The 25252-nt window shown below is 47.3% G+C and overlaps 1 protein-coding gene across 1 annotated transcript in view; it reads right to left on the bottom strand.

The window, feature by feature from the left end:
* LOC119448814 (acetylcholinesterase-like) overlaps positions 1 to 22013 on the bottom strand; it is a 41998-nt gene extending 19985 nt beyond the window's left edge. Inside the window, exons 1-6 of the mRNA XM_049666511.1 lie at positions 21994 to 22013; positions 19478 to 19714; positions 16118 to 16214; positions 13202 to 13436; positions 3741 to 3996; positions 1003 to 1258 (exon numbers count right to left, since the gene is read on the bottom strand). Of these exons, the coding sequence (XP_049522468.1) occupies positions 1003 to 1258; positions 3741 to 3996; positions 13202 to 13436; positions 16118 to 16214; positions 19478 to 19714; positions 21994 to 22013 (1101 nt within the window). The remainder of the gene's footprint in view (positions 1 to 1002; positions 1259 to 3740; positions 3997 to 13201; positions 13437 to 16117; positions 16215 to 19477; positions 19715 to 21993) is intronic.
* Positions 22014 to 25252: the final 3239 nt, after the last annotated feature.

The following is a 25252-nucleotide window of genomic DNA, read 5'->3' as shown; positions in this document are numbered from 1 at the left end:
GGTGGCGTCCGACTGTTATATGAATGTACGAGAAAACATACTTTTGTTATGAGGAAATTCAAACACAAACCCTTTTATGCCAGCATTTCTACCCAAGGAGGTTGAAAAAAAATCCTCCTTGTTTCTACCATACCAACAGCGGCGCGCTCGGATATGCTACTTGCGAAAATCTTATCCAGATGGCGCTCAAATCCTCGGCAGGTCAAATTGGGACTTGGCCTGCCTAATGCTTTTTGGACACGTGCGCGTGTCGGGGCAGGAGCAAACAATTATTAAAATAATAAGAAGAAGGTTTAGGGCCATCACATTTTAATGTAAGACGACTTATATTGCCCCTGGAAGTAAGTCTTGCCAGCTTTGCATGTCTGTTTAAAAGTGAAGCCGACTTTAAGGGGATCTTTGTAAGCTTGGTGTTTGTAAGCTGGCTTTCCCATGTTCTGTGTTGCAATGAAACCAACTCAAAGAAAAATGCAATGCGAACGGGTGCCGGTAACGCTATCGCGTTCCATTCTTAAAGGCGATGCTTAAGCGTCCGGCAATGTTTTCGTGAGTCTCCTGGGCACGCTAGCCCACGCCTTTTGCCGGTCTTGTTCAGCTCGTGCCCAGCGCTTGCCGACGACTTCAGGGTCGGCCCACGCTCGCTCGGTCTGCCGCCGTTTGCGTTGCTGCCCCGTCCATCTCGCTCGGCGCTCGGCCTCTCGATCGCCAGACGAACCCGGTACATCCATAGGGCGTACGGAGCCCGTAGCTTCTGCCAGAGGTGTACCAAGCGCCCCCATCCTCCTCCTTCGCAACGTTCCAGCTGTTAGCAGCCACTGGAAGGCTATCTATCTATCTATCTATCTATCTATCTATCTATCTATCTATCTATCTATCTATCTATCTATCTATCTATCTATCTATCTATCTATCTATCTATCTATCTATCTATCTATCTATCTATCTATCTATCTATCTAATCGTCGATGACGGAAAGCGTGTACGCAAGATAAGACAGCTGACCCGCTTGAGGTAGTCAAGAAGGTGGGTGCCTTCACTGCTGACGGTGCCCAGCAAGAACCGCCGCCCGGTGACCCTCCACGCATCGCTGACGCCGGGGTGGGCACTGCCCGAAGGTCCAAAGTAGTGCACCATTTCGCTGGTGGCGCGAACGATCTCCCGCGACGGAATAGCCCTCATGCACTGCAGAATCTCGACTGTGCCACGGAGGGAGCAGTTGAGCAGAGCCGGCAGTTTGTGAGACTTGTCGTCAAAGTACCTGCGCACGAGCGGGGTCCAAAATAGTTGCTGCAACTTCTGTACTTCCACTGTCCTCGGTATGACGTTCAGCGCCTGTCTCTTTCCAGACAACATAAACAGGCATCACTCTAGACCATTTTCTGAGTACAAAATACTTCGACCATGGCTCCGTCCCTGACTGGCGCAAAGCGTTAAACGCGCACTAGTGCAGTTTTAGAAGTACTAGCTCCTACCTGAATGACCATTTGTAGTCCCCTTGTGCATACTCTTGCGTGCGCGCAGTGCTCATTCTCTTCCTGTATTTCTTTTTCTATACCTCTTTTCCTTTACACCATACTAACAATTCTAGTGGACACATATATAGATGAATAATCATAAGCAGGCAGGTAACGTGAATCATATAGGGTCGTAGGGAGTACGTAAGCAGCGTCACATCAAAGTCGTTAGATGTAGGCAGGGAGCATCAGTAGACCTTAACCCTTTCGACCCTGACGTCCTATAAAAAGGACACGAAGAGAAATTAGTCTAAATCGTGGCGCAAATGGTTAGCAACTCAAAAAAGAATTTCGAGTTATTCTCCATGTACCTCCGCCAGCATATATATGCGACAGTTTCATCATCCTTGTCTTCCTCGGAACGCCCTAGAGGTGAAATAAAAATGGCGGAAGGCAAGAAACACGACTGCAGCAGGATCCACGTCTTTGATAATATTTTACTCAATACCTATATAGTTTCTCGGCAGCGTTCATAATTTTGTGTGTTGTTTCTTATATAATTCAGGGTGTATTTATATCGGGAAGTTTTGCCTCTTATTTGCGCATAGCCAACACCACACCGTGATCTGCATGTCCTAAATAAAGGACACCAGGGCTCAGTGGTTGTCAAGGGCCCTGCATCAGTTGAATATAGAGTGAGGGCGCTTTTGCTTGCGACAGCTTCCGATTTCTTGTGTTATTATTCCATAGATGGTCAGTCAGCCTGAACTGCTGTATTCAGTGGTAAGGGGACTCCTATAGCGAAAAGTATGTGTATCAATGACCTAAATATGTTTGCTGCATTATAGGAAGTGTGTGTGTGTTAGAGGTTGAATACGATGACGATGGAAGGCAGGATATATAGTTTGCTTTTGCAGGCTTGGGGAGCAGCAATTGCTCCACAGTAAATGAAGAATTCGCTGTCTCTGGCGGAAATACATCCGACAAAGTGACTATCAAGTAGATGGAGGCCATTCGAGTGCAATGATGAATGAAGTGTGCGTGTTGAGGGTAGAAGACGATGACGATGAAAACCAGGACACACATGTCGGGAAGATACGTGCCAGTATATCCCAAGGATCTACATCTACATCAACAACCGAGGGGTCGCAGCGGAGCGCCAGAGCAAGAGGACCAGCGCACCAGGCTTTTGGAACGGACTAGTGCGTGCCGTGCTTACACATAGAGCACGCGCCGCCCAATTTTATTTTCGTCGTCTTTCGCAGCCAGCACGAAGGCGCCGGCCGAGAGCGCCGACCTGAGCGTCCCCGCGCAGCGGCTTCAGTAAGCGCTACAGACAGTTTGCTTGTGCAGGCTTGGGGAGTAGTAACTGCACAATAGACGACGAATTGCCCATCTATGACAAACATACATCCGACAAATCGACTATCAAGTAGATAGAGGCCATTCAAGTGCAACGATGAGCCGATTATAACGAGTGCGAAGAAAGTTTTTGAGGCTTTTCACGCACAAGGACCCCTGTCAAATTACCATCATGAAAGTTTTCTGCATTTAAATGTATGGCATAGTTGAGAATAATATGCAACTTCCAAATACTTCTTATTCCTCTATACAACCACTAAGCCCTGGTGTCATTACATGCGACATGACGCCATATCTTTTACTGGTCGATATGGTGTGCCGAATGCAAGAAATATTTGTGTTTCTTAGGCAGTAGTAAATCAATACAAAATGATGAAAAAAAAAATTCCGCACGTCCAAATAAATTCACGGCTGCAAGGGTTAAGTTCTTAACAGTTCACGCATCTAATGATAAAACATCATGATGCCATCACGTTACAGTCGCTCATGTGTTCCTTGAGGGCCTGTGAAACCTTTTTCACACTGATGACGTGCATCTATAGTTTATGTAGATAGCTCGTCTATCCACATGCTATGATGACAGCGAGTGTACGCACAGTTGTATCTATGTTATCATAAGGTGCGCACCACGTGTTCACATTCAGCTTCTTGCCCACTTGTTTCCCAATAAATGCAGTTCTTTAGCACTTTCCAGAACACTACGCATGAACAGCACCGGACTTGCAAGTGCTTAACGTAGTTGCATTACATCCTTCTCTTCTACTTTATTCTGTCAGCCCTTAACCCTTATGATGCGTAGGAGATGAGAGGCTGGCTCCTCCGCCAAACTTATTCGCCTTTCTGACTTTTTTTTTTCGACTCTGCCCCATCAGAACACAAATACAGTGGCCGGGCACCAAAACCGAGACGTCGTGCTTGCGTCACCTGCGAAATGGCGACTCGCTCATGAGGATCACTTTGGCGAAGCGCTCGTGGCTCCAGAAGCGCGGCCGAGTCGTTTCGTCCTTGAGCAGATGCGCGCCCACAGACCACGCTCCGGACCCGCTGCCCATGAGCACCACGTCGCTGGAGTTGCCCCCGAAGCTGGCGATGTGGTCGATCACCCATTGCACGGCCATGCGCTGGTCTTCCAGGGCCACGTCTCCCGGAGTGCATGGGATGTCGCCCTTCACGAGGCACCCTGTCACCAGAAACAGCGGAGGTCACGGAGCTGCTCTTTACAGGGCCTGTCATTACGTCCCATCGAAAATTTTGGTTATGTATTACAAGTTGTAAACCACCATCTAGGGAGCGTATCCACGGCATGACTTCTTCAAACTCGTTTATCACTAGAAGAGATAGGAGAAATCAAAATGTTGCGTTGTTGTGCTGCCAGGAGGCGAGTTTCACTGCCTACATCTGCTCTCACCCTATGCCTGGACTAGCATCCACAAGGGACATTTTCCCCCTGCCTTCTACCCAGAGAGTTTGTTTAGAGCTTAATGCTTCTCCCATACCAGAATCGACGGACCGCGCCGCGTTCCCGTCACGTGCTTGAAGCGGGGCACTTGAAGTGTCGGTTTTGCGCATTGTGCATCGGATCCTTTGCCGAAGTCACGTGGCATAGTCGTTTACTTTGCAGACAGTGCGTGTGACCTTGATTCTGCTGCAGGAAGCGGGACACCCTGTATAGGAAGGGCACAGATCGCTCGTTTGAAATTTTAGCTGTTTTCGAGCCGTGCAGAGGTTTCACACTTTGCAGACACATTCGTCAGCACGTGACCTACACACTATGTTCGTGTGTTGGTAGTGACCGCAAGCACGATACGCAACCCCTTATAAAAATAATCCGGTAGTGTGCAGCGCGTAGAGCAATACCTTTGAGGATAACAAATCTTGGGAGGAAGCTATAATAAGAAAAATAGATTGGCGTATCACCTTATGAGATAGGGGGAATGTGGTGTGGGTTTAAGAGGTAACGGGCACAGCCGGCTTTCCAACTGAGAGAAAAAGAGAGAAATGGAGGCGGGTATGCCATGTAACGCGTAGGGCAGATAACCGGTGGTCTGCTAGAGTTATAGAATATGTGCCACGGCAACGGAAGCGCAGCAAAGGAGGGCAGATAACTAGTTGGTGTGATCAAATGGGGAAATTTGCACTTATATATAGGGTGATATCATCTGGAGCGAGAAAGTGTAATTGGACTTCTCTGGAAGATGCCTTCGTACTGAAATGGGCATAAAATAGGCCCATGATGGTGATGATGATCGTGTTATGTCTACTGCATGCCGAAGTCACCTCCCAGCGATCTCCAGTTGCCCCTGTCTTCCGTGAGCTGGCTCCATCGCATACGTCTACAAATTTCGCAATCTATCAACACTAACTTTCGACCGTGCTCGGCCTTCCTCCTGTTGGCACCTATTCTGTTACTTCAACAATAACATGTATAGTATCTGGGAGAGTGCAAAACAATACGCAACTGCTAATGATAAGGTAACTTCTTTTCTCTAAGGTTAAGAATGATAGTATTTTGTTCTGCTGGAATGAGGCCCTAGGCAAACCGATCCCATACAGACCACAATGATTAGCGTCTCTACCTGTTGACAGCGGGATTCAGTCACCCGCATCGCAGGCTTCTAACAGGAGACTTCTTCAACGGTAAACACAATTGTCAGTTCACGTTATAAATCTAAATGCTAGAAGCCTAATTAACAAAAGCGATGATTGTGAGAGCGTACTGTACACTGTGACTCCGATGATATAGTAATTAGTGAAACGTGGCTTAATAGCGAAATTCCAGACTCAGTTGCTATATCGAACTCCTATGAAATCGTGCGCTGTGATTGTACTACTAAAGGGGGTGGCGTGGCCATGGTGTTAAAAAAAGGGCTACAGTATGCAATACATACACATGACACGAGAATCGAAATGGTATGGATTGTTCTTCGCCTGCGCCAGTTCAATGTTCTTATCGGCCGGCCTTACAGGCCTCCCAGTGCCGATGGTAAATTATGCAGGAATCGTACGATTTTCTGGCTATTTTTACCTGGCACCATACGAATATCATCTTGTGTGGTGACTAACTTGCCGACCATCAACTGGGATGCACTGCACGCTGCTTCTGCGTGCCGGCACTCCGAACTGCTGATCGATTGCTCCTTTTCTTTTAACCTAAAACAAGTTCTCAACACGCCCACCCATGTAACAGCAAACACATACTCAATTCCCGACCTTATTGTTGTTTCTGACAGTGGAAACGTTTCCTGGCATATCAGGCCATCAACTTGTATTGTTGAAGATGCAGATATCGCGCCCTATCTCACAGGTTACCCCAAAAAATTTAATTTCTTCAACCATGCTGGAAATGAAAGCATAATTGATCTTCTAGATCTGAAATATGAAGGACTTTCTAGTAAACAGGCGACCGGTCATACATCTGTGAATGATTAGGGGTTGCACTTTAGGAGAATTGCGCTTACCTGCGTATCAAAATATGTTCCCCTCTGGTAAAAACGACCAAGAACCTAAATACTTGGAATACACGTGTCGTATTGCAACGTAGACGACGAACTAAGCGTTTATCACGAAATAAAACTGTATGTTAAAGGTGAAGCACCGTCCAGCCTGCGCAAACCGCTGACAGCAAAAAATAGAACTCTAGGTACCAATGTGTACGCGAAAATGTACAACTTCCTATCCACAAACTCAAAGAAATTTTGGTTGAATTTATCCAACAAGAAGGACCAAGAGACCAAGCTAACGGCATGGAAGTTTCTATCTGACGGAAGCTTCAGCTGTGGCGTCATGTTTCAATGATTACTTCGCCTCCGTGTTTTTACGCAGTAGTACTGTAGCAACATTTGAGTGCTCCAGCATGGTTATACCTGACCTTCTAATTAGTTAGTAGGAAATTTTCGAAGCACTACTCAACTTAGACCCAAAAAAGTCATGTGGACCTGACAGCATACCGAAATTTTTTTTATTTAGATTTGCTGAATGGTGCTCTAAATATGTTTATATTACATTTACCTTCAATATAGACAAAGACGAAATTCCACATTATTGAAAAACAGCAAGGGTCGTGCCGATTGCGTCAGGTGGCAAACCCCGCGAAAAACATTACAGAACAATTTCGTTATTGCGCACTCGTATCTAAGTATTGGAGCACTTTGTCTTCAAGCACCTAAGTTTTCACTTGGAAACGTACTTCTTCCAATCTGATCAACACGGGTTTCGCCGACGCCTATCGACAGTCGCCCAACTCATTTAAGGGCAACCTCCACGGGCGAAAAATCGGCGAACTTTCGGCGGCGGCCGCTCGGCGACGGCCGCCCGCAGCCCGACGTCAAAAACATGACTGTTCGCCGCCGATCCACTCTCTCCAGATATTCGCCGTGCAGCGAACCGTCGCCGCCGGAAGTCGTTGCGCGCGGCGGAGAGCGTGGACCAATCGGACCACAGCGCAGAGGTGGACTTCCGTCGGTCGCCCGTCGACGGGAGTATTGGTTGTTGGCGCTTGGCTACTGTTCCGGTATTTCCTACCTTCGTTTCGAACGCTCGTTTTCCAGCGCTGTTTCACCTCCTTGTTGGTTGTTCTGCCTCAATGTTCTAGTGGATACTACGTGGTCGCTGCTTGTTTTTTTGTACTCTATGTAGTTAGAGGCTTCGTTTCCCGATGATATTCGGCTCATGCATACCTGAAACATATGATGCTTTGCGTACCGCCGTGTTTTGGAAAGACATTTGATGGAAGTTTGCAGGGTGTAGTTCACTGACACATCCGAAAAAAAACGCGAGCTGAAGCATGGCGTATGTGCGGCATATGGGCGGCTCGCAAGCCACGTACGTAAAACATGGCGGCGGTCCCCGCTGCCCGCTTCGAATTTAATTTGGCGTGGCTTTTGTAGAATTCGCTTCGTTTGTAGCTAGTGACTGCGTAAACGGCTTTCGCTTAGTATCAGGCCGCTTCGACTACAGTGTATTATGGATAAACTTGTGGAGTTTTTGAAATCGCTTCTCGTTCCAAACGACACGAAGCCTAACAAGGGAAACCTTCGAGATATGTTCGAGATATGGCCTCTGAGATCGGAAGATTTCGCAGGCCAACTAAGACTGTAATAAACGTGCGCTGCTTAGCGTACGCTGCACTATAGCGCATAGCGTACGCTATACTAAAACTGTATAATAGCTTTCCGTGTTTCCTCGATGGTAGGGCAGGCTCGAAGGCGGAAGATGACGGGAGAAAAACTCAGCTGCACGCGAGCCGAGAGAGCCGTAAACAAACATAGGGTGACCGACGAGGGATAAGTATCGGCGAAATACCGACGTGCCACGTATTCACAAAAAGAAAGTGACACTCTAAATAGATTCCGGCTAGCATCAAACACTTATTGTACGCACTTTTTCAGATCAGGTGCCATATTTTACGTGTAAAAACATTGATTTAGGCGCTGTTTTGCCTTCTGCTTTCATTCGCCAACGTCGCTTTCGTAGCCTATCTCGTCTGGCCACAATGACTCCTCGCGGGCTGCGTCGACCGCATGGTCGGCGGCGTTCGCCGGCTCTTGGTTGCATGGAGTGTGGTGTGACGAATTCGCGACGGCGCTTCGCACTAGATTTTTCGTCACGCGAAATTCGTCGCGAATGTTCGCTGCATGGAGTGACCTCGCGGTTACCCTTGATCAAGGCGGTCATATACACAATTTTTTCTACATTTCGAAAAAGCTTTCGACATAACATCGCATTTCAAGTTCATGCTAAAGTTTCGAAACCTTTCAAAGAACGATAAAACCATGCGGTAGCTTGACTGTTACCTTTCCGAGAGGCACCAATTTGTTCAGATAGCCGAATCTAAATCGACGCCTTTACCGTTTTTTACGGACTCCCGCAAGGCCCAGTTTTGGGGCCGCTACTTTTTATAATTTGTTTAAATGATTTATCAATAGACTCTCCTTTAAACTGCCACTTTTTCGCAGATGATTGCGTTCTGTACCTTGACATAAAATCCGAGAACGACCACGATATTCTCAACCGACATTTGGCAGCAGTGGCTGACTGGTGTTTCACTTGCGAAATGTTGTTAATTGCCCCCACATGACTATGACCCGAAAGAAACCGCCATTACATCGAAAATACCGAATCAATAACAAACAGACCAATTGCATCAGTCAGTGCTACCAAGTACTTAGGCGTACACTACAATTCAAACTTAAGTTGGAGCGCTCTCGTGTACCACACGGTGTCGGCTACATCAAAGAAACTGTGGCGGCTGAAGCACCGATTGAAGCAGGCCACGAGTAAAACAAAATTATTCACCTACGCAGCTATCATATGTTCGGTGCTTGAATATGCCAATGTCGAGTGGGACCCGCACACAAAGGCAGATACTAGTCGCATAGAAAAGATGCGAAACAAGGTCCTCCGATTTATCTACAATGCATATGGCAGAAACGTATCCGTGACCAACTTGCGCACGCAATCCGGACTATCCCTACTCGAATCGCGCCGCAAACTTCACAGACTACAGATGCTCTTCAGTATCGTCACCAGCCCCCCCCCCCCCCCCCCCAAAAAAAAAAAAAAAAAACTAGATTTTCATTCTTACATGCACTTTAATACCACACTACAGGCTCGAGGCAAACACGAGATAATATTATTAATCCCCCAAACGGGAACCAACACCTTTATATATTCTTTTTTTTCGTGAACGATATCGTAATGGAATGAATTGCCACGCAAGGTCACACAAATTATATGTCACCCGCAACGTTTTTATCAGTCGTGTCTAACATTGTTTAGTAATGTTTCTTGGTCATCGTTTGATACGAAATGAGAAGACAAAAAATGGGGGTAAAAAGAAAGAAAACAAAATAAAGGAAAAAAAATGTTTACCTACTTCTGTTTGTTCCCGCTACGTGTGGGGACTTGGTGTCCTTTTTCTTTGTTTTTGTGTCGATAATACCCTCGGCGCCCGTGTTGCTCCTATATTCCAATGATTTTTGTTGCTCTTGTACTTGTTATTGTATTTCTTCCTTAAAACTCTTGCCTTGGCTGCCAAAAGGCCGCTGGCAGTATTGAATAATAAATAAATAAATAAATAAATAAATAAATAAATAAATAAATAAATAAATAAATAAATAAATAAATAAATAAACTCACAGGTTCTCTTATGTTATCCCTAAGATTACTTGAAGGCGAAAGCCCAGGTGCCGCTGCGTTTAAAAACAGACACATGAGGTACACATCGCCCTTAATTCGCTTAGTGTACGTCGCTCAGTCATCCCTCATAATTCAAAAGGTCAAGGGTTCGACTCCCACCCAAGGTTGTGAGTTCGAGTGCCTTATGCCGGTGTCACACGTACACTTCTGATCGCGATCGGGGCCGATCTGGATAGAGTTGAACCGGATGGAGTGTTGCTACAAGGTCATTTGCGATCGCGATCTTGGGGGATCTAGGTTCCGGACGATCGCGATCCGAGAATCACGATCAGGTCCCATGACCGCGATCGCAGGCTGACGTCTACGCCCTCTACCGCAGTATTCTGAAAACGCTAAAAACAAAAAGTGAAGAGAGTTCAATAGAAAAAAACAATTAAAAACGTTTTATCAGCAATAGTAAGCCGTAACATTAAAATATTGTCAAAATTCGATCATATTTTGCAAATGTGAATTTGCAGCCAAGAAATTGCAGTCCGGTGAGTTGCCGACGCAATCAGCAGCCGATAATAACAAGATCCGGATCGTTGGACCGTGTAGCATTGTTGATCGCGATCAAGAAATCCGATCCAGATCGGCCGCGATGGCGATCAGAAATGTACGTGTGACGCTGGTATTAAGTAGCTGTCCTTAAGTAACTTCGTCTTCGTTACCACCAAAGGCCGTGCGTTCGACTCCCAGCAAAGGTCATGGGTTCGAGTGCTTTAATAAGCAACACTAATTATCTGTGCCTTATTTACCTTCGCCTTCGTCATCATCATGATAAGCCTATCTTTATGTCCACTGCAGGACGAAGGCCTCTCCCTGCGATCTCGAATTACCCCTGTCTTGCGCTAGCTGATTTGAACTTGCGCCTGCAGATTTCCTTACTTCATTCCTTCACCTAGTTTTCTGCCGTCCTCGAGAGCGATTCCCTTCTCTTGGTATCCATTCTGTAACCCTAATGGTCCACCGGTTATCCCTCCTACGCATTACATGGCCTGACCAGCTCCATTTCTTCCGCTTAATGTCAACTAGAATATCGGCTATCCCCGTTTGTTCTCTGATCCACACCGCTCTCTTCCTGTCTCTCAACGTTAGTCCTAAGATTTTTCGTTCCATCGCTCTCTGTGTGGTCCTTAACTTGTTCTCGAGCTTCTTTGTTAAACTCCAAGTTTCTGCTCCAAATGTTAGCACCGGTAGAATGCAGTGATTGTGCACTTTTCTTTTCAACGACAGTGGTAATCTGCCAGTCAGGATTTTGCAATGCCTGCCGTATATGCGCTCCAACCCAATTATATTCTTCTCTAAATTTCTGTAAATCGTAATTACCTGTGCCTTATACCCGTTACATGGACACTTGCAACGTCCGTTAACGCAAACCGCAGTCGAACGCCGCAACGGCTGTGGGAACAGAACGGTGGTGGCTGCGTTCACACGGCAATTTCCATGTTCAGTCGGTTCATTTCCGTTTGGACGATTTATCACGTGACTCTTAAAATTGTTAGCTCGCCAACATGGGAAAAATCCGTTTCTTTAATTATTTTCTGCGCTACATGCTGTCCAGTGTGTGTGTGTGTTTTTTAACTATTTTCAAGAGTTTTCAAAAGTAGCAGAGAAGCTCATTTAGCATATCCGATCCGATCCATGGCGTTGCAAAATGGCTGCGTTTGTTGTGGTTTCAACGTGGTGAAGCGTCCAATTTCACGTTCCATCGCTTGTACTAACCGCAGCACCACTGTGTATTTTCTTTTTTATTTCGTACCGCGAGTGACCTGCCACAAGTTAATGAGTAAAAGCACCAGCGAAGCTGTCCAAGCAAAGCCTTTTTGCACCGGCGCGCTCGCCTGCAGCGCGGACACGTTGCCTCTTTCACGACGGAACGGACGGAAACGGCGGCGGAACGGAGCCGGTGTGCTTCGTTGGTGCCGGTCGCCGTTGGGTTTCCAACGGCACTCGAGCTGCCGTGTAACTTCGCCTAACGGCCGTTAAGGCCAACTGTCGTTTTCCTTGACGGCCATTGAAGTGCCCGTGTAACAGGGGTATTAATTAACTTCGCTTTGATTAGCGCCAAAGTGATGAGTTCGATTCCCCCCAAAGGTTTCAACTACCACCTATGGTCGTGTGTTCGAGTGCCTTAATTAACTCTATCTTAATTACATGTGTCTTGATTAACTTCACCTTAATTGCCAAAAAAGGTGGTGGGTTCGACTCCCACCAAAGGCCCACGGTTCGACTCCGACCAATGGTCGTGAGTCTGATTCCCACCAATCTCCGTGGGCTCAACTCCCACCAAAGGTCAAGGGTTCGTAGCCTTTTTGTACCGGTTGTGTCGCCGACGCGTTTTCGCTCAAGGTCAACTGACTGATGAGATATATAAGGTTTTCGCCTTAAAAATAAATATACTGCTAGTTATCTTATCCACGCGTTACACAGTGGGACAGATATCGTTTGGTGCTCTTAACTCTACGGTCGAATGTCAGCAAACCCTGTTTCTTCTCTAATACACACCGCTGTCTTTCTGTCTCCTAACCCCGAGATTTAAGCTTATCTCATTTTCCACGGCGCGATGTACGATGTCTGGCTAGTTGGAGCATGGCTGTCAATGTTTGTGGCGAAAGAGGTAAGCGAAAGAAGAGAGAGACCGACAGGAAAAAGCACGAACCTAAAGCTCGGAATAGCACCTGCTGCCAGTCTTCCACCCACTACACTACGGGAAATGCGACTGACAGAAGACACATAACCGGTCCCGGCAAAGGCGCATTCCTCTCCGAAGATAGGACTTGATAATTTTGCAGATGCGCTCAACATAGCCGAAAGATGGCCGTACTGCACCAAACGGCGTGATAACGTCCTGGGTCACTATACCTTTTCTGAGGGAATAAGCAATCAACCTCGCCTGGCACAAAGTTGTACGACTGAACGAACTAAATCTCGAAACTGGGTGCTTGGTCTTGTGAAGCGAATCTGCAAGATTATGAAATCCGAGCTTTAGAGGCCAAGCGTGCATTTACCAGGACAGGTCGCGCATCTCCTGTCAGTCACACTTCCCGCTTTGGATGACCGACTCACCGGCGCCAATGATTCGTCCAATGGCGGCGGACATTAGCGAGTTTTCGTTGCAGCTGCTTCTGACCAGCTCTTCTTCCTTTCGCTTACCTTTTACACCACTAACAACGACAGCTCCCACAGAGCGAGTTGTCCCAATTTACCGATGTTGAGGAAGCCGAAGGCGCCCAGCCGGAAGTTCGGCGCCACCACGACGAGCTCACCAAGTCCCGCGAGCCAGCGGCCGTCGTAGTAGTTATTGTCGCCGTTCTGGAACTCGATCGCGTGGAAGAACACCAGTACTGTCTTCCGGCAGCCCGGCGTAGTGTACTCCGTACACGGCGTCCACACGTTCAGGTGAAGGCAGTCCTCGGTCGTGTCCTCGTTGGACCGGATTACCTGCCATAGCCGCTCCAACGATGATGCGTGAACAGCCGCTCAATACCTCTAATATTTACATTTGCGACGTGCTCTTTAAGGGACACACTAATTAAATTTACCCTGGTGTAGATTTCGTTCATAGGATGCATCCCGTATTTTCTTCTTACCAGTAGCGCACCCAGGATCTCTGCCTGGGGGAGGGGGGAGGGGAGGTTAATTTTTGTGTGTGTGTGTGGGGGGGGGGGGGGGGGCACTTTGCTTAATATGCAATTTCCTTGCTTTAGCCAGAGGAATCCAACAATAAAATAACGAATAATTATAACAATGACACCAAGGATGCTGCCGGTGTGTATTTCTTCAGCGTTGCACTCCAAGTAATTTAAGAGTGAATGAATAAATAAATTCAAGACCATGATAGAGAATTTTTCTTAATCTGGCAAATTCGACCTCAAGCCACCTCCTGAATTGTAATGACAATGTGAACAGAGCGCTGAAGGTACACGTTGGAATGGTGGGGCTGGACGCGGGGGAGGGGGGGGGGGGGGGTTTACAACACCCGAACCCCCCCGTCGGTGTGCCACTGCTTCGTACGTCCGGAACTGTAGCCTCGGCAGCAATAACGCTCTCAGTGCATAATCTCTGTAACTGCAATGTCTATAGGCCCCCCCTCCCCGACTGTAATTCCCAAAGGGCAATATGTAGGTGTGTAAATAAAGACATAAATGAATAAATAAATTAATAAATAATAAATCAATATTTCAATTATATACAGCACATCGGCCGCGTATATGGGTGCTTGGCTTCAAATCACGCGTAAGCACGTAAGCGTGGTGGTGCTACCTACGTCAGTGCATTGCTCAGAGATCCTAAATATTCATTAAAGATTGTTTTATAGTAGTTATCAGCCGATGCGAAGGAGCACCGCTGTTTGCCTGGTCTGTGGTTCTGGCCAGTAGTGATGGGGTAAGAATAATTTTTGCGTTCTTGTGCCGAAAGTCCCGCACGTGCAACTTCTCTGGCATGGTCTAATTGTTCTTTTTTGTTTTGTTTCCTCTGCAGTATAAAGCTAGCGTCGTATTTTATCTGCTTCCGGTATTTTCTGCAAGTGTCTTCTTCTAGCCTCAGGTGTCTCGCGTGCAAGATGAGCATGGTGCGCTCCAGCTCGTTCTTCACTTTGTTTTTCTTTTTCTGTAAGCCACATTTTTTGACACAAGAAAAACAAGGCACCTGCAGCATTCTCCATGTAGCTTAGCACAAGCAGATTAAAAAAAAGGACGCAGTTTCGCCCGAAAGGCGAAGCATCAATTGCGATAGCAAATTAGTAGCGAGCTAAACGGCGTAAGGATAGTAGTTATATCGGCTGTATAAAGTTGGACACAATCGCTTACTAACTGAATTAACAAGCATGGTGTCAGTGCGCACAAGCAAACATGAATAGATCACACTTAATCCGCACACAATCGCTGTCAAAACTCTGGCGTGAGCAAGCGCGCCAGTAGCAGCGAGCGATGTTTCGTGTGGTCTATCGCTTCAACGGAAACTAAGCGGCGAATGCACAGCGCATATGAAGGTAGGAGCCGTGTTGCAGATCGCTTTCAAGATACGGTGCGCGCGACCGTCCGGCACCGTGCAAAGTACAAGTACGCAGTTGCTCGCAGGGCAGAAGCCACAACCCATCCCTCCCGCGCTTCCTTCCCGCTTTCCTCCTTTCGCGTGGGTGATTTTGTCGCCAGTGCCCATTTCGCCCGGTCGCAAGATAGGCATTTGGTGCCGCAGCTAAACGTCACCTCGCCTCCCTCCCGTCCCCCCATGGCCTTTCGCGCGACGGAAGTAGTCGCGTTTGCTCTCCGCCGTGCGTTCTCTCCCTGTGAAAGCGCGCGTCCCTCGCGCGCTTTCACTCGCACATATACAGCATGCGGCACACGGCGAGGATTTTATTGCCATTGGACTTTATACGGAACCTCACGGCGACGGCGACGCCGACGGCAGAAATCCGCTTGGAGTGTCCGTATAATTGCTGTCGTAATAAAAAGTCGACATGGCTCTGGGGGCTTTCCTCTTAATCAACACGCATCAGATCGAAACAGTACAAAAAAATTGAATGTGGTGTGGAGTGTGAGTGCTTCCCTAATTTCGCGCTCGTACCGCAGCACAAGTACGTTACTGTGACGTCACGTATTTAAAAGTACTTTCGCGTGTACGAATATTTCTTGCTCAGAAAACGTATCCAAAGATGGCTAGGCTGAAACTATAGTTCTTTTAGAACGAATTATTTATTAACGAACTATCAACTATATGTAGACTCCCGAGCCGATGCTGTCCTCATTTTATGGTGAAAAGGAGATAGCGAGCACATTTCAAGCCACACTTTCATTTTGCGTCATCCCTCTTTTATCAAGACTCCTCTCATGGCAACACTGAGGTCCCTGGTATCCAGAAAGGGATATAGCCGAACTTTGCACACCTTTATGGTTACCCTTAAAACTCAGAGTGCTGAGGACACGCACATGCTTGTCCGAGTCAGCAATTTACAGGCACTGAAACACTCATGGTTAGAAAATTTTGTCAGAACATGCGTCAGTGGCAAAACCAATTAGTGGTCTGGTTACTCAGAGGTCAGATGATACTTTATGCGACAACCAAAACACTTTTAGCCCCGAGAACAAACCAACGAACAAGTGATGCGCGCTGAGACGAACCTGACCCTTTGCCGTGTACGCTTTCTGGACACATCCGGGTTTCGGAATCCTGGCGTCTGTTTCCGCGTGTTTGCCCTCGGAAATCACGGCAGCATTCCTGTGTTCGCAAAGAATAGGAGCGCAAATATATTTCCGGCACTGCATATAATGACGGCTGAAGCATGAATTTATATGTGAAGTGCTTAGCTTTACAACAAGATGCAGGCCCCTCTGAAACTTTAGCGGCTTCCTGAGCCATACCGACACTTGTTACAAAAAGGACATGGGGCGCTATAACGTAAAATGATTCCAAACTGTTTTGATTCCGAACTCCTGACGTCAAATTAAGTAACCACCGACGCAAGCATCGGGCGGTGACCCGCAGTGTTGTCTGAACAACCCAATCAAACACTCTCCTCGTTTATAGGAGGTCACCTTTGTTCGCTTTCAAAACCAATAACATTGTCTACACTCAGCGGTTTTCCTTATCTAATTGGCTGACAAGAGGCGAGGAGCACGCTCTAGTGGAGAGCGTTTCGATGGGGCCGAGCCAGCACAGTGAAAATAGATAACCGCATGAAGAGGGTGGTGCCGGCTTCTCCAATTGGTCCGCTTCGCCTTACTTAGCTTTCGGTGGCTGGTGGAAAATCGCGGCGGCGTGCAACGGAATGATAAGAATGCCGCTAAAACGGATCCTCAGCAAGGAAGAGTTGGCAGAGCAATGTCGTATGCATGCCAAAAGGGCTCGATAACGTTTTACTGCCATGCAAAAAGGTTTATCATGCGCAAATAAATACATGCTCACCGGCAGGTGCGAGTAGCTAGGGCCTGAGCTATCGGCGGGCAGCCATCTTCTATTCCTTTCGGAACGGGGCAGTCTGTGGCTATTCAGAAAAATTTTCGGTTTTGTTCGGCATATTAATAAAATTTTTTCGCGTACACGTCACTTTGACGTGTTCAGTTTTCGCGGTTTTGTAAGGTCGCGTGACAGACAAGCGAAGTGGGCGTAGCCAGAAAACATTGGACCTATGGTAGAGGGCTAATGGTGAAAAGGCGTCGAATCAGGAATGATTCTTTTCTTTTGTGCGGTTTAATCATGCATAATCAGTGTGTACAGGTTATATCAGATGGGGACCTATCGCGGTTTTCGTGACGTTGCGTGACAGACAGGCGAAGTTGGGAGTGGCCCGAAAATGTTTTGACCAATCCAGGAGGCTGATTGCAGAAAGTGGAATCAAAACTGTTTGGAATCATTTTACGTTATAGCGCCCATGGTGCATGAACTTGAGAAAACTGGAAGAAAAGCTTGCCAGATATATTCCGCATTATCTTCTTTGGGTGGGTGATATGCTATACTTATACATTGCTAGGGGTATTGCGCATAGCATGAACATTGAATTTGCAAGAACAATGTACCAAGAAAACGTGGACTTTACTAAAGCGGAGCATGTGCCCGAAGCCTAAGTGAGGATATAGGGGAAGTCGTCGGCCAGTCATCGTCATTGAAAGGCGCGCACAATCAGAGGATTCTCACCCTCCTGCGAGTCATGCGTGTTTCTATTCTTTCCTTTTTTCCTTCTTGTAAGGCAAAGAAACCGAAGCTTTCTTCTACTTCTTCGTCTCCTTCTATTACTACTACTACTACTACTACTACTACTTAGTACTACTACCACTGCTACTACTACTACTACTGCTGTACCTATAAATACGGCTGCTACTACTAGTATTGCTACTTCTACTACTGCTACTGTGGCTGCTGCTGCTACAAGTGATACTGCTACAAGTGATACAAGTGATACTTCTGATACTGCTATTGCTGATACTGGTACCATTGCTACTACTACTACTGCTGATACTGCTACTGCTACTGCTGCTGCTGGCACCACGGCCACCAGGCTAGGAGTGGCACCTTGCCTGACACCGTCAAAAAATATGCCGAGAGGCAGTGCGGCTATACTAGTCCACGTGCAACCAAATTAGGAAGGCCCACAAAATTTCAACAATGACACTCCCTCACTAGAAAATGAATTGGTCTTCATGGTGCAGTATTCGGCCACTGCCTCCCTCATGAGGCGTTCTAATACCTTGGCTTAACTACGAGATGACTAAGGCACATGACTGCCCGCGCTTATATCTGATATACGCACTCTCAGTCACTCATCCCTGAGCAATACGCACTACTGATTCCAATATAAAGCCGATTTTCGTCTCTGCCTATGAATGGTACCCGAAAGGGCCGAAACTGAGAACTGCAATGCAAACTCGGCACCAAGAATTTCCGAGTGCAAGCGTCAATTTCAGTTTGCGTGCCAGAATTGTGAATAAACTTAGCTGTTTCTTTTTTTTTCTGACAGGCCTGTGCTTCGTATACATTTGTTCATGGGTTTACATGCAAAAATGCACGCTTATAATATCAGACGCTTATATATATATATATATATATATATATATATATATATATAGATAGATAGATAGATAGATAGATAGATAGATAGATAGATAGATAGATAGATAGATAGATAGATAAACATGGACTGCGATGCATAGGTATGTGCACAATAGCTGCATGCACTGTGTACGACGTGACACTGTCCTGGCATCTTCAACGGCGAAGTTCACTTCGCGAAAACCCTCCCTGGATGTAGTTGAAAGTTTTGTCGGCGCCATTTTGATTAATGCTTCAGCGCTCATGGGCTTGTCGATGAACTCACCATCGCGCGGCCGTCGCAACCGTTCTGCATCGCTAGTTCTCTTGGTTTCCTGATGGCCTCGATCAGTTTCGACGGTCCTGGGCTTGATCCCCCAGAGCGTGATCGAGTATATTTCGAACGAGTAAATTTATCCAACGAACCCCTACTGTATTTTCTTGTAGTTTCGTGTCACATCCAGGTGAATTCTAACTTTCCCGTTTCAACCAAACGAATAATGAAAACCAAGTGGCTCGACTTTCCGTAAGTTACAGCCTCCCTAAGCCAACAGGAAGGAAGCCGAGGAAAATTGTAATGCGACTGGCCGCTCGAGGCACTTTGGGTGCATTCGCGGGCTTCTTTCAAGTTCGGAAAAACACTTTTATGTAGCACGTATTTAACAACAGAATGCCGTTTCTGGAGTTTTCCATGTTGCTGCACAATGTTTTCATTTACACATTTCATCTAAACAATTCAGACTAATTAGGTAATTAGGCGGAATGCGAAAAGTACCCTGAGTATTTCAAAGCGACGGCAAACAACACAACCTTGGTTCTGTCCAACTACGTGAATTTTGCATATTCTTAAAATCATGGTGCATGATAGTTGGGACACCGTGTATACGATGCACACCAGGTTGGCGGTCAACCCAGCGAGCATTCGTGCCCTGACGCTTGTATGGGGGTATACTCACGCAAACCGGAGTGGTCCTTCGGGATTGCGGGCGAACGGGATACCCCGGAACGTGTAGACGGGCCGGTTCTCTATGCTGGACCGAAGCCCGCGGAAGATTCCAAGTCCGGGTACTTCGATGTTCATCTCTTCATTGTCCCAGGTGCGCATCAGCAGCCATAGCACAGCCAGGGCGTTGAGTATGAACACCGACAACACGGCCGCGACAAACAGTCGGCGCCGGTTGTCTGCCGGGTTGCTGTAAGTGGGTGGTAGTGACGATGATTAATGAAGTTTACTGGCACAGAGGCTACGATGGACGAAAGCACCAAAGCAACGGGCACTGTAGGCTGAATCTTATGATGTTGATAGACAGACATATTGTCGGCATATTAGAGCGGGATAAAGAAAACCTCCGCAGACGTATGCCAATCCGAGAAACTCGTTTATCAAAGACAGCGAAGTTGTCTGAAGTTCTCACACTTTTCGGAAATAGTGGATGCCTGTTTGGTCACGGCTCGTAATCTATGAAATACTTTGAAAGCGTATCACTATATCTGGTGCAATTCCTTCGACCAAGAATTTTCTTATGCTTCACTATATCCGAGCTCTCTGCAGACCGCCGTTTTTCCTTTAAAGTATTTAAAAAAAAGAAACGCTATGTCACGACATACTCATATGAAAAGATACTTAGCTAACCGCCAACATGGAGCCCGTGACTACTGGCTAAGAGCAATCACGCAATAAAGTTGTCTTTGCGAGTGAGGCATGCGCAAGGAAATATTTGTTTTATAACTCTTGATAACTAAGCTTGAAAGCTCATTTGGGTCTTCAAAACGAGGCTGTGGTGCTGGCTGTTCTTGGATTACGGAAAAAGCAGTCTTGGTAACCCATAAAAAAGGCAAGGGCAATCACACGCGCCCGCTCCAACTCGCGTTGAGTCATTGATTTTTGTCAGCGTCCACACGGGTCCCCTTAGCTGTTTGTAGGTAAAGAACTATACGTTGAATTCTACAGAGGAACCAATGAATCGAACTGGAAAGTTTGGACAACGTTTCCTGCTTCAAAACAGCCGAAATACGTAAAAGAAGCGCTGATATTTTTGACGTCATGTTGACATACCGGCAATGAGGTTACGGCGCCAAGTTCTGTTGACTGAGAAGAAAGATCAAACCGTACCGCGATGTGTATACGAAAGTCTCCACTCTCCCAGCATTGTTCCTTCTTTTCGTGAAAAGTAATTAAGTAAACGGAGAAAAGCAATTGTGCAAGTGATACGTCTCGCTGTCGTCAAGCAGACGCACGTTTGTGTGTGAGTGTCATACAAGTCAAAATAATTGTTAACGCTGCTTATCACGGGAGAAAGATTTTCTATTTACACTAGCAGTTTTACGACAGCGTGTGTAATGATGAGAGTAAACCATGTTGTGAAGCGGGGACGAAGACGACGCTGTGTCTCGAGAAGATGGCGGCGTCCACGCTGTGGAAGCCTGCTGTTGTCTCAGTACTTGGAGGAATCGACAAAGTTTGTTATTAGCGCGAAGCTGTTCTGGATACGTTTACAATATGGTGTTAGCATGAAGTCGCGGGTTCAAATACCGGCCGCGGCGGCCGCATTTCGATGGTGGCGAAATGCAGTAATGACCGTGTCCCGTACACTGGGGGCACGTTAAAGAACCTCAGGTGGGCAAAATTAATCCGGAGCCTTCCCACTATGGCGTGTCTCAGTCAGATTGCGCTTTTGGTACGCAAAACACCAGAAGTTATTTGGTTTTTTCTTTTTAATATGGTGTTCTTGCGGTGGCTACGGTGGCGTACGGTGGCGAGGTCGGTATGAGGTGTCCATCGAAGAATAGCCAGCAACGCCGTCTACGTCAATGGCCCGTGCTTGCTTTTAAATGTAATTTTGTAATTATGTAATGTTTTTATCCACTACTCAGCATGGTGTCACGCGCGCGCAGGCAAACATCAACACATCTCACCCGATGACCACGAACACTCGTTGCCACAACGCTGGCGCGATGAAGATCGCAAACGCTTCGTGCTGCATCTCGCTTCGACGCATCTCCGCAACCTGAGATTAGGCGACGTTGGGACTCGGGGTAGCGTTTGTGATGAGTACATACGGGTGTTGAAGCGATAAAAAAAGGTTTATTCTACAATATTAGAGTGGCTCGAGATATGGAAGCCCACTTCATGAAGGAGCACTTAAACTGTCTGCCTTTCTTCGTGTCTGAGCACATCAGGACACCTCCACTGCACTCAAGGTGTCTTCTTATAAAGCAGCCGTCTTCCCTAGTTCCCTACACAATGTGGTGCAGCCAATCAGAGGGGGCGTATTGTTCACAGAACTCCGCCTCTGATATACAACCTTCGAAGCAAGGACGAGGCGATGTGGAAACAGGGGTTCACACTACCTTCACGAAAGTTGTCGACTTGTTTTCTTGCTCTCCGTGACACTCTTCTTGCCAGGGTCGCGAGAGTGGCCTTCGCGCTGGTCCCGCTTCAACGAAGGGTGGCGGTGACAAAGAAGCTCACAAAGTGAGCTTCTTTGTCATCGCGTCTTAGCTTGTGTCGGCCCGCGTCGCCACGTAGGCGGCCGCTGGTGAAGGGGATGGCATTGGGGGAAGCACCCAAAGGATGCGCGCTGCCGATTTGGGGCGCATGTTTGCCCGTCACGTTTGGTGTCGAGCACTGTCGCCGTCTGAGCGACGCTGATGAAAGCGGCTCTCTCAATGGAAACAACCAAAGAATGCACCCCGCCGATTCAGGAGGCAGCAGCCATCTGCAGCGCTAGGCGCGCGGAAAGACCGCGCATATGAAGCAAGCCGTCATGTCATCTCAGCCAGCCAAATATTCAAGATTGCCGTAAAAATAGGGCGCCCGGGCCACGTATGAGCTCAGTCGCGCGGACAGTCACGCGCAGCCCCGTAAGCTAGAGGAGTAGACGCATGCTTATATGCCCCTGCCCTAGCATGTGCTTTATCATGGTACCACGCGCGACACAGTTCGTGACATCGTGCCACAGTTCTCTCCGTTTGCAACGTGCCGTACGATCCAGATTGTGCACGCGAGCCAATATATCGCGAAATGAAAGCCCGTATACCGCTACGCTCAAATTTCGCATTCGGGAGTATCGTAATTGTCGGTTTTTGTAGCGTGAGCTACCCTAACAGAGGTTGAGCAGTTTCGCGTGACTCCTGGAGAGCCGTGCTGCGCACGCGCGAGGAGCAGTGACGTCACACGGCGCACAGCTTGCGCACCTGGCGTTTGCCTGGCGTTTGCCCGGCGTTTGCGCTGGGCGTTTGATCGTTTGCGTGTGGTAAAGCCATGGAGAAGGAGAGAGAAATTGCTGCCCAGCGGCGCAGAAGAGCGCAGAAGCCTAACTCATCGGATCCCGAAGTAGTTTCCTGGAAATTAGCGGTTGAACGTAGGAAGAACCAACAGAAGAAGGCTAAACGTGCTGCGGAGACACCGGAGCAAAGGGAGGAACGTCTAGCAAAGCGGCGTCGCCAGGAGGTTGAGCGACGTGCCCGACCATCTCAGCAGCAGCAGCAGCAACAAGACGCCGTCGATGACGTCGAGGCTTGCCGATTTCAAGTTTCAAGTTTCAATTTTATTTCTCCAAAGTTACTACAAATTGTGTGCAAACACTGTATTGACTGACTATATGGCGAAACATAGCGAAAGCGCCAGTGTGACTCGGACCTTCGAGACGGACTTCGTAAACAATCCGTTTGGATATGTGTGAGACTGTGGCGCATGAAAGACTTGACGCCGGTAAGTGGTGTCATGCGTGAAACGTTGAGTTAAGCGGCACCTGAGTGGGGTGAAACAGTGGCGCGGGTTTGTACAACGTGCAAGAACTTTCTCGTTAAGCAGAAGATTCCACTCTTTAGGGTATCGTTACCCACCCATGCCACCAGGTCTACCGGTTCTGAACAATGTGGCCGAACGTTTACTTTCGCAACGGATTCTCTTCGTTCAGATCGGTCGTTTGATGAACTGGAGAAATGGTCAGTTTGGCATTAAGGGACCCGTGGTGAACGTCCCGGTAGACACGGACGAGATGCTAAAGCAGTTGCCTCGCAGCTTCGAAGATGATAAGTGCATAGTGGTGAACATAAAGCGGAGAATGTTTGCCAAGACTACGTATTTGTCGAACATGGTTGCTCGCGATGTGCTTGGCCCATGGGTTGAGGCACTGAGAGACTCACCGCTGTATGCTTGACCGGATCTCGCCGATTTAGATGATCCGATGAATGTGGCCACAGCTTTGACATTGGACCAGCACAGTTTGGGGTACGATGAAGACACGGTCTTAACCATGGCACCGGGAGAGGGAAAGAGACCTGTCAGCATCTTGTATGATACCCATGCTGAGGAGCTGTCTTTCCCCCAGATATACTTGGGCCAGGCTCGTTGTATAGCCCCAGAAGCTAAACCTACTCTGTTCTCCATTGCCTCGAGTGAGATTCTGAGGAAAGATAGACGGGGTGCTTTGCCGATGCACGTACTGTACATGGCTATGAAGGTGTTGCGTCACCGTGTTTCATCGCAGATGACTGTGTATGTATGTATGTATGTATGTATGTATGTATGTATGTATGTATGTATGTATGTATGTATGTATGTATGTATGTATGTATGTATGTATGTATGTATGTATGTATGTATGTATGTGAGGAAAAGGATTGTGCCAGAACTGCCAAACGTAGCGGTGCCCAAGGGTGAAGCCTTTGCCGTTCAGCTTGACGAAAGTGCTGTGGTCATCGAAGCCGTGTACGTGTCGCCGAAAAATTCAGTTAAAGACACAATAGACGTAGTGGCTACGTCTATACCTAGTCGTGCAGCAAGTGAACTGTGTGTGGTGGCTGGTGACTTCAATCGTGCTCCAGACTTTCTTGGTGTTCCCTTGAAGGACACGTTTAACCTGGACTTAGTCAGTGTTCCAACTGTACAGACGACCCAATGGGGAACCACCATTGATCTTGTGTATCACAGACAGACAATTAATTCAAAATACTGCGTTGGGGCCATAGAGACGGCAGCGTGTCACTACACTGACCACCGAACCGTCTTTGTGGCAATAGAGAAGCAACCAGACGTTGAGCAAAAAAATAAATATACATGTGTTACATAATGCGTATACCGTGTGTGTGTCATTGCAGCAGCAGTAAGCGTGATAATCAAGCTAATCCTAGACAATCCGTAAAGCTAAGAATAACCAGCTGAAACTTCGCTCATGCTACGTATATCCTGGCATAGCCGAGCTAAGCCACTGCTAATTTTGTATTTCACGTCGCACTTCACCGGCTCCACGTTTCAGGTCGGCTAGGAGGGACCCAAATCGACGAACATTCTGTGAGTGCCGTTGCTGGGCATTTTGCCAAAGATTATTAGAACGTGCGTTCGTGGCCATATCATTGCTTTTACTGTTTGTTAATAATTTTAAATGATTACCTTAGGTCACTGTATAACGCCGCTCACATACAAGGCTCAACTAAAGCAAAGGATCTACACCGGTTGTGCATTCGCCCAATCTTGCGCAAGTTCGAAAACTGCGATAAAGCCTCCCCCCCCCCTCCCCCCGGCTTCTGAAGGCTGAGGGAGCTCCTTTATAGAACTTCACTGCGCAGATTCAAATTGATCTGCCAGTGTTTTTTTTTTCATTATTTCTGTACCGCACTGTCCACTGCGCACGTTCTCGCGGATAAAGAAACGCAAGCCAGCAACCTTGTCTTGATATCGTCACGAACTCCAGTCAAGCGCAGCGGCGGTCTCTTATGGCCGTTCT

The sequence above is a fragment of the Dermacentor silvarum genome, chromosome 4, assembly GCF_013339745.2.
Source record: "Dermacentor silvarum isolate Dsil-2018 chromosome 4, BIME_Dsil_1.4, whole genome shotgun sequence".
Lineage (NCBI taxonomy): Eukaryota > Metazoa > Arthropoda > Arachnida > Ixodida > Ixodidae > Dermacentor > Dermacentor silvarum.
Note: the sequence above shows the minus strand (reverse complement) of the source record. Positions and strands in the feature narration are given on the sequence as shown.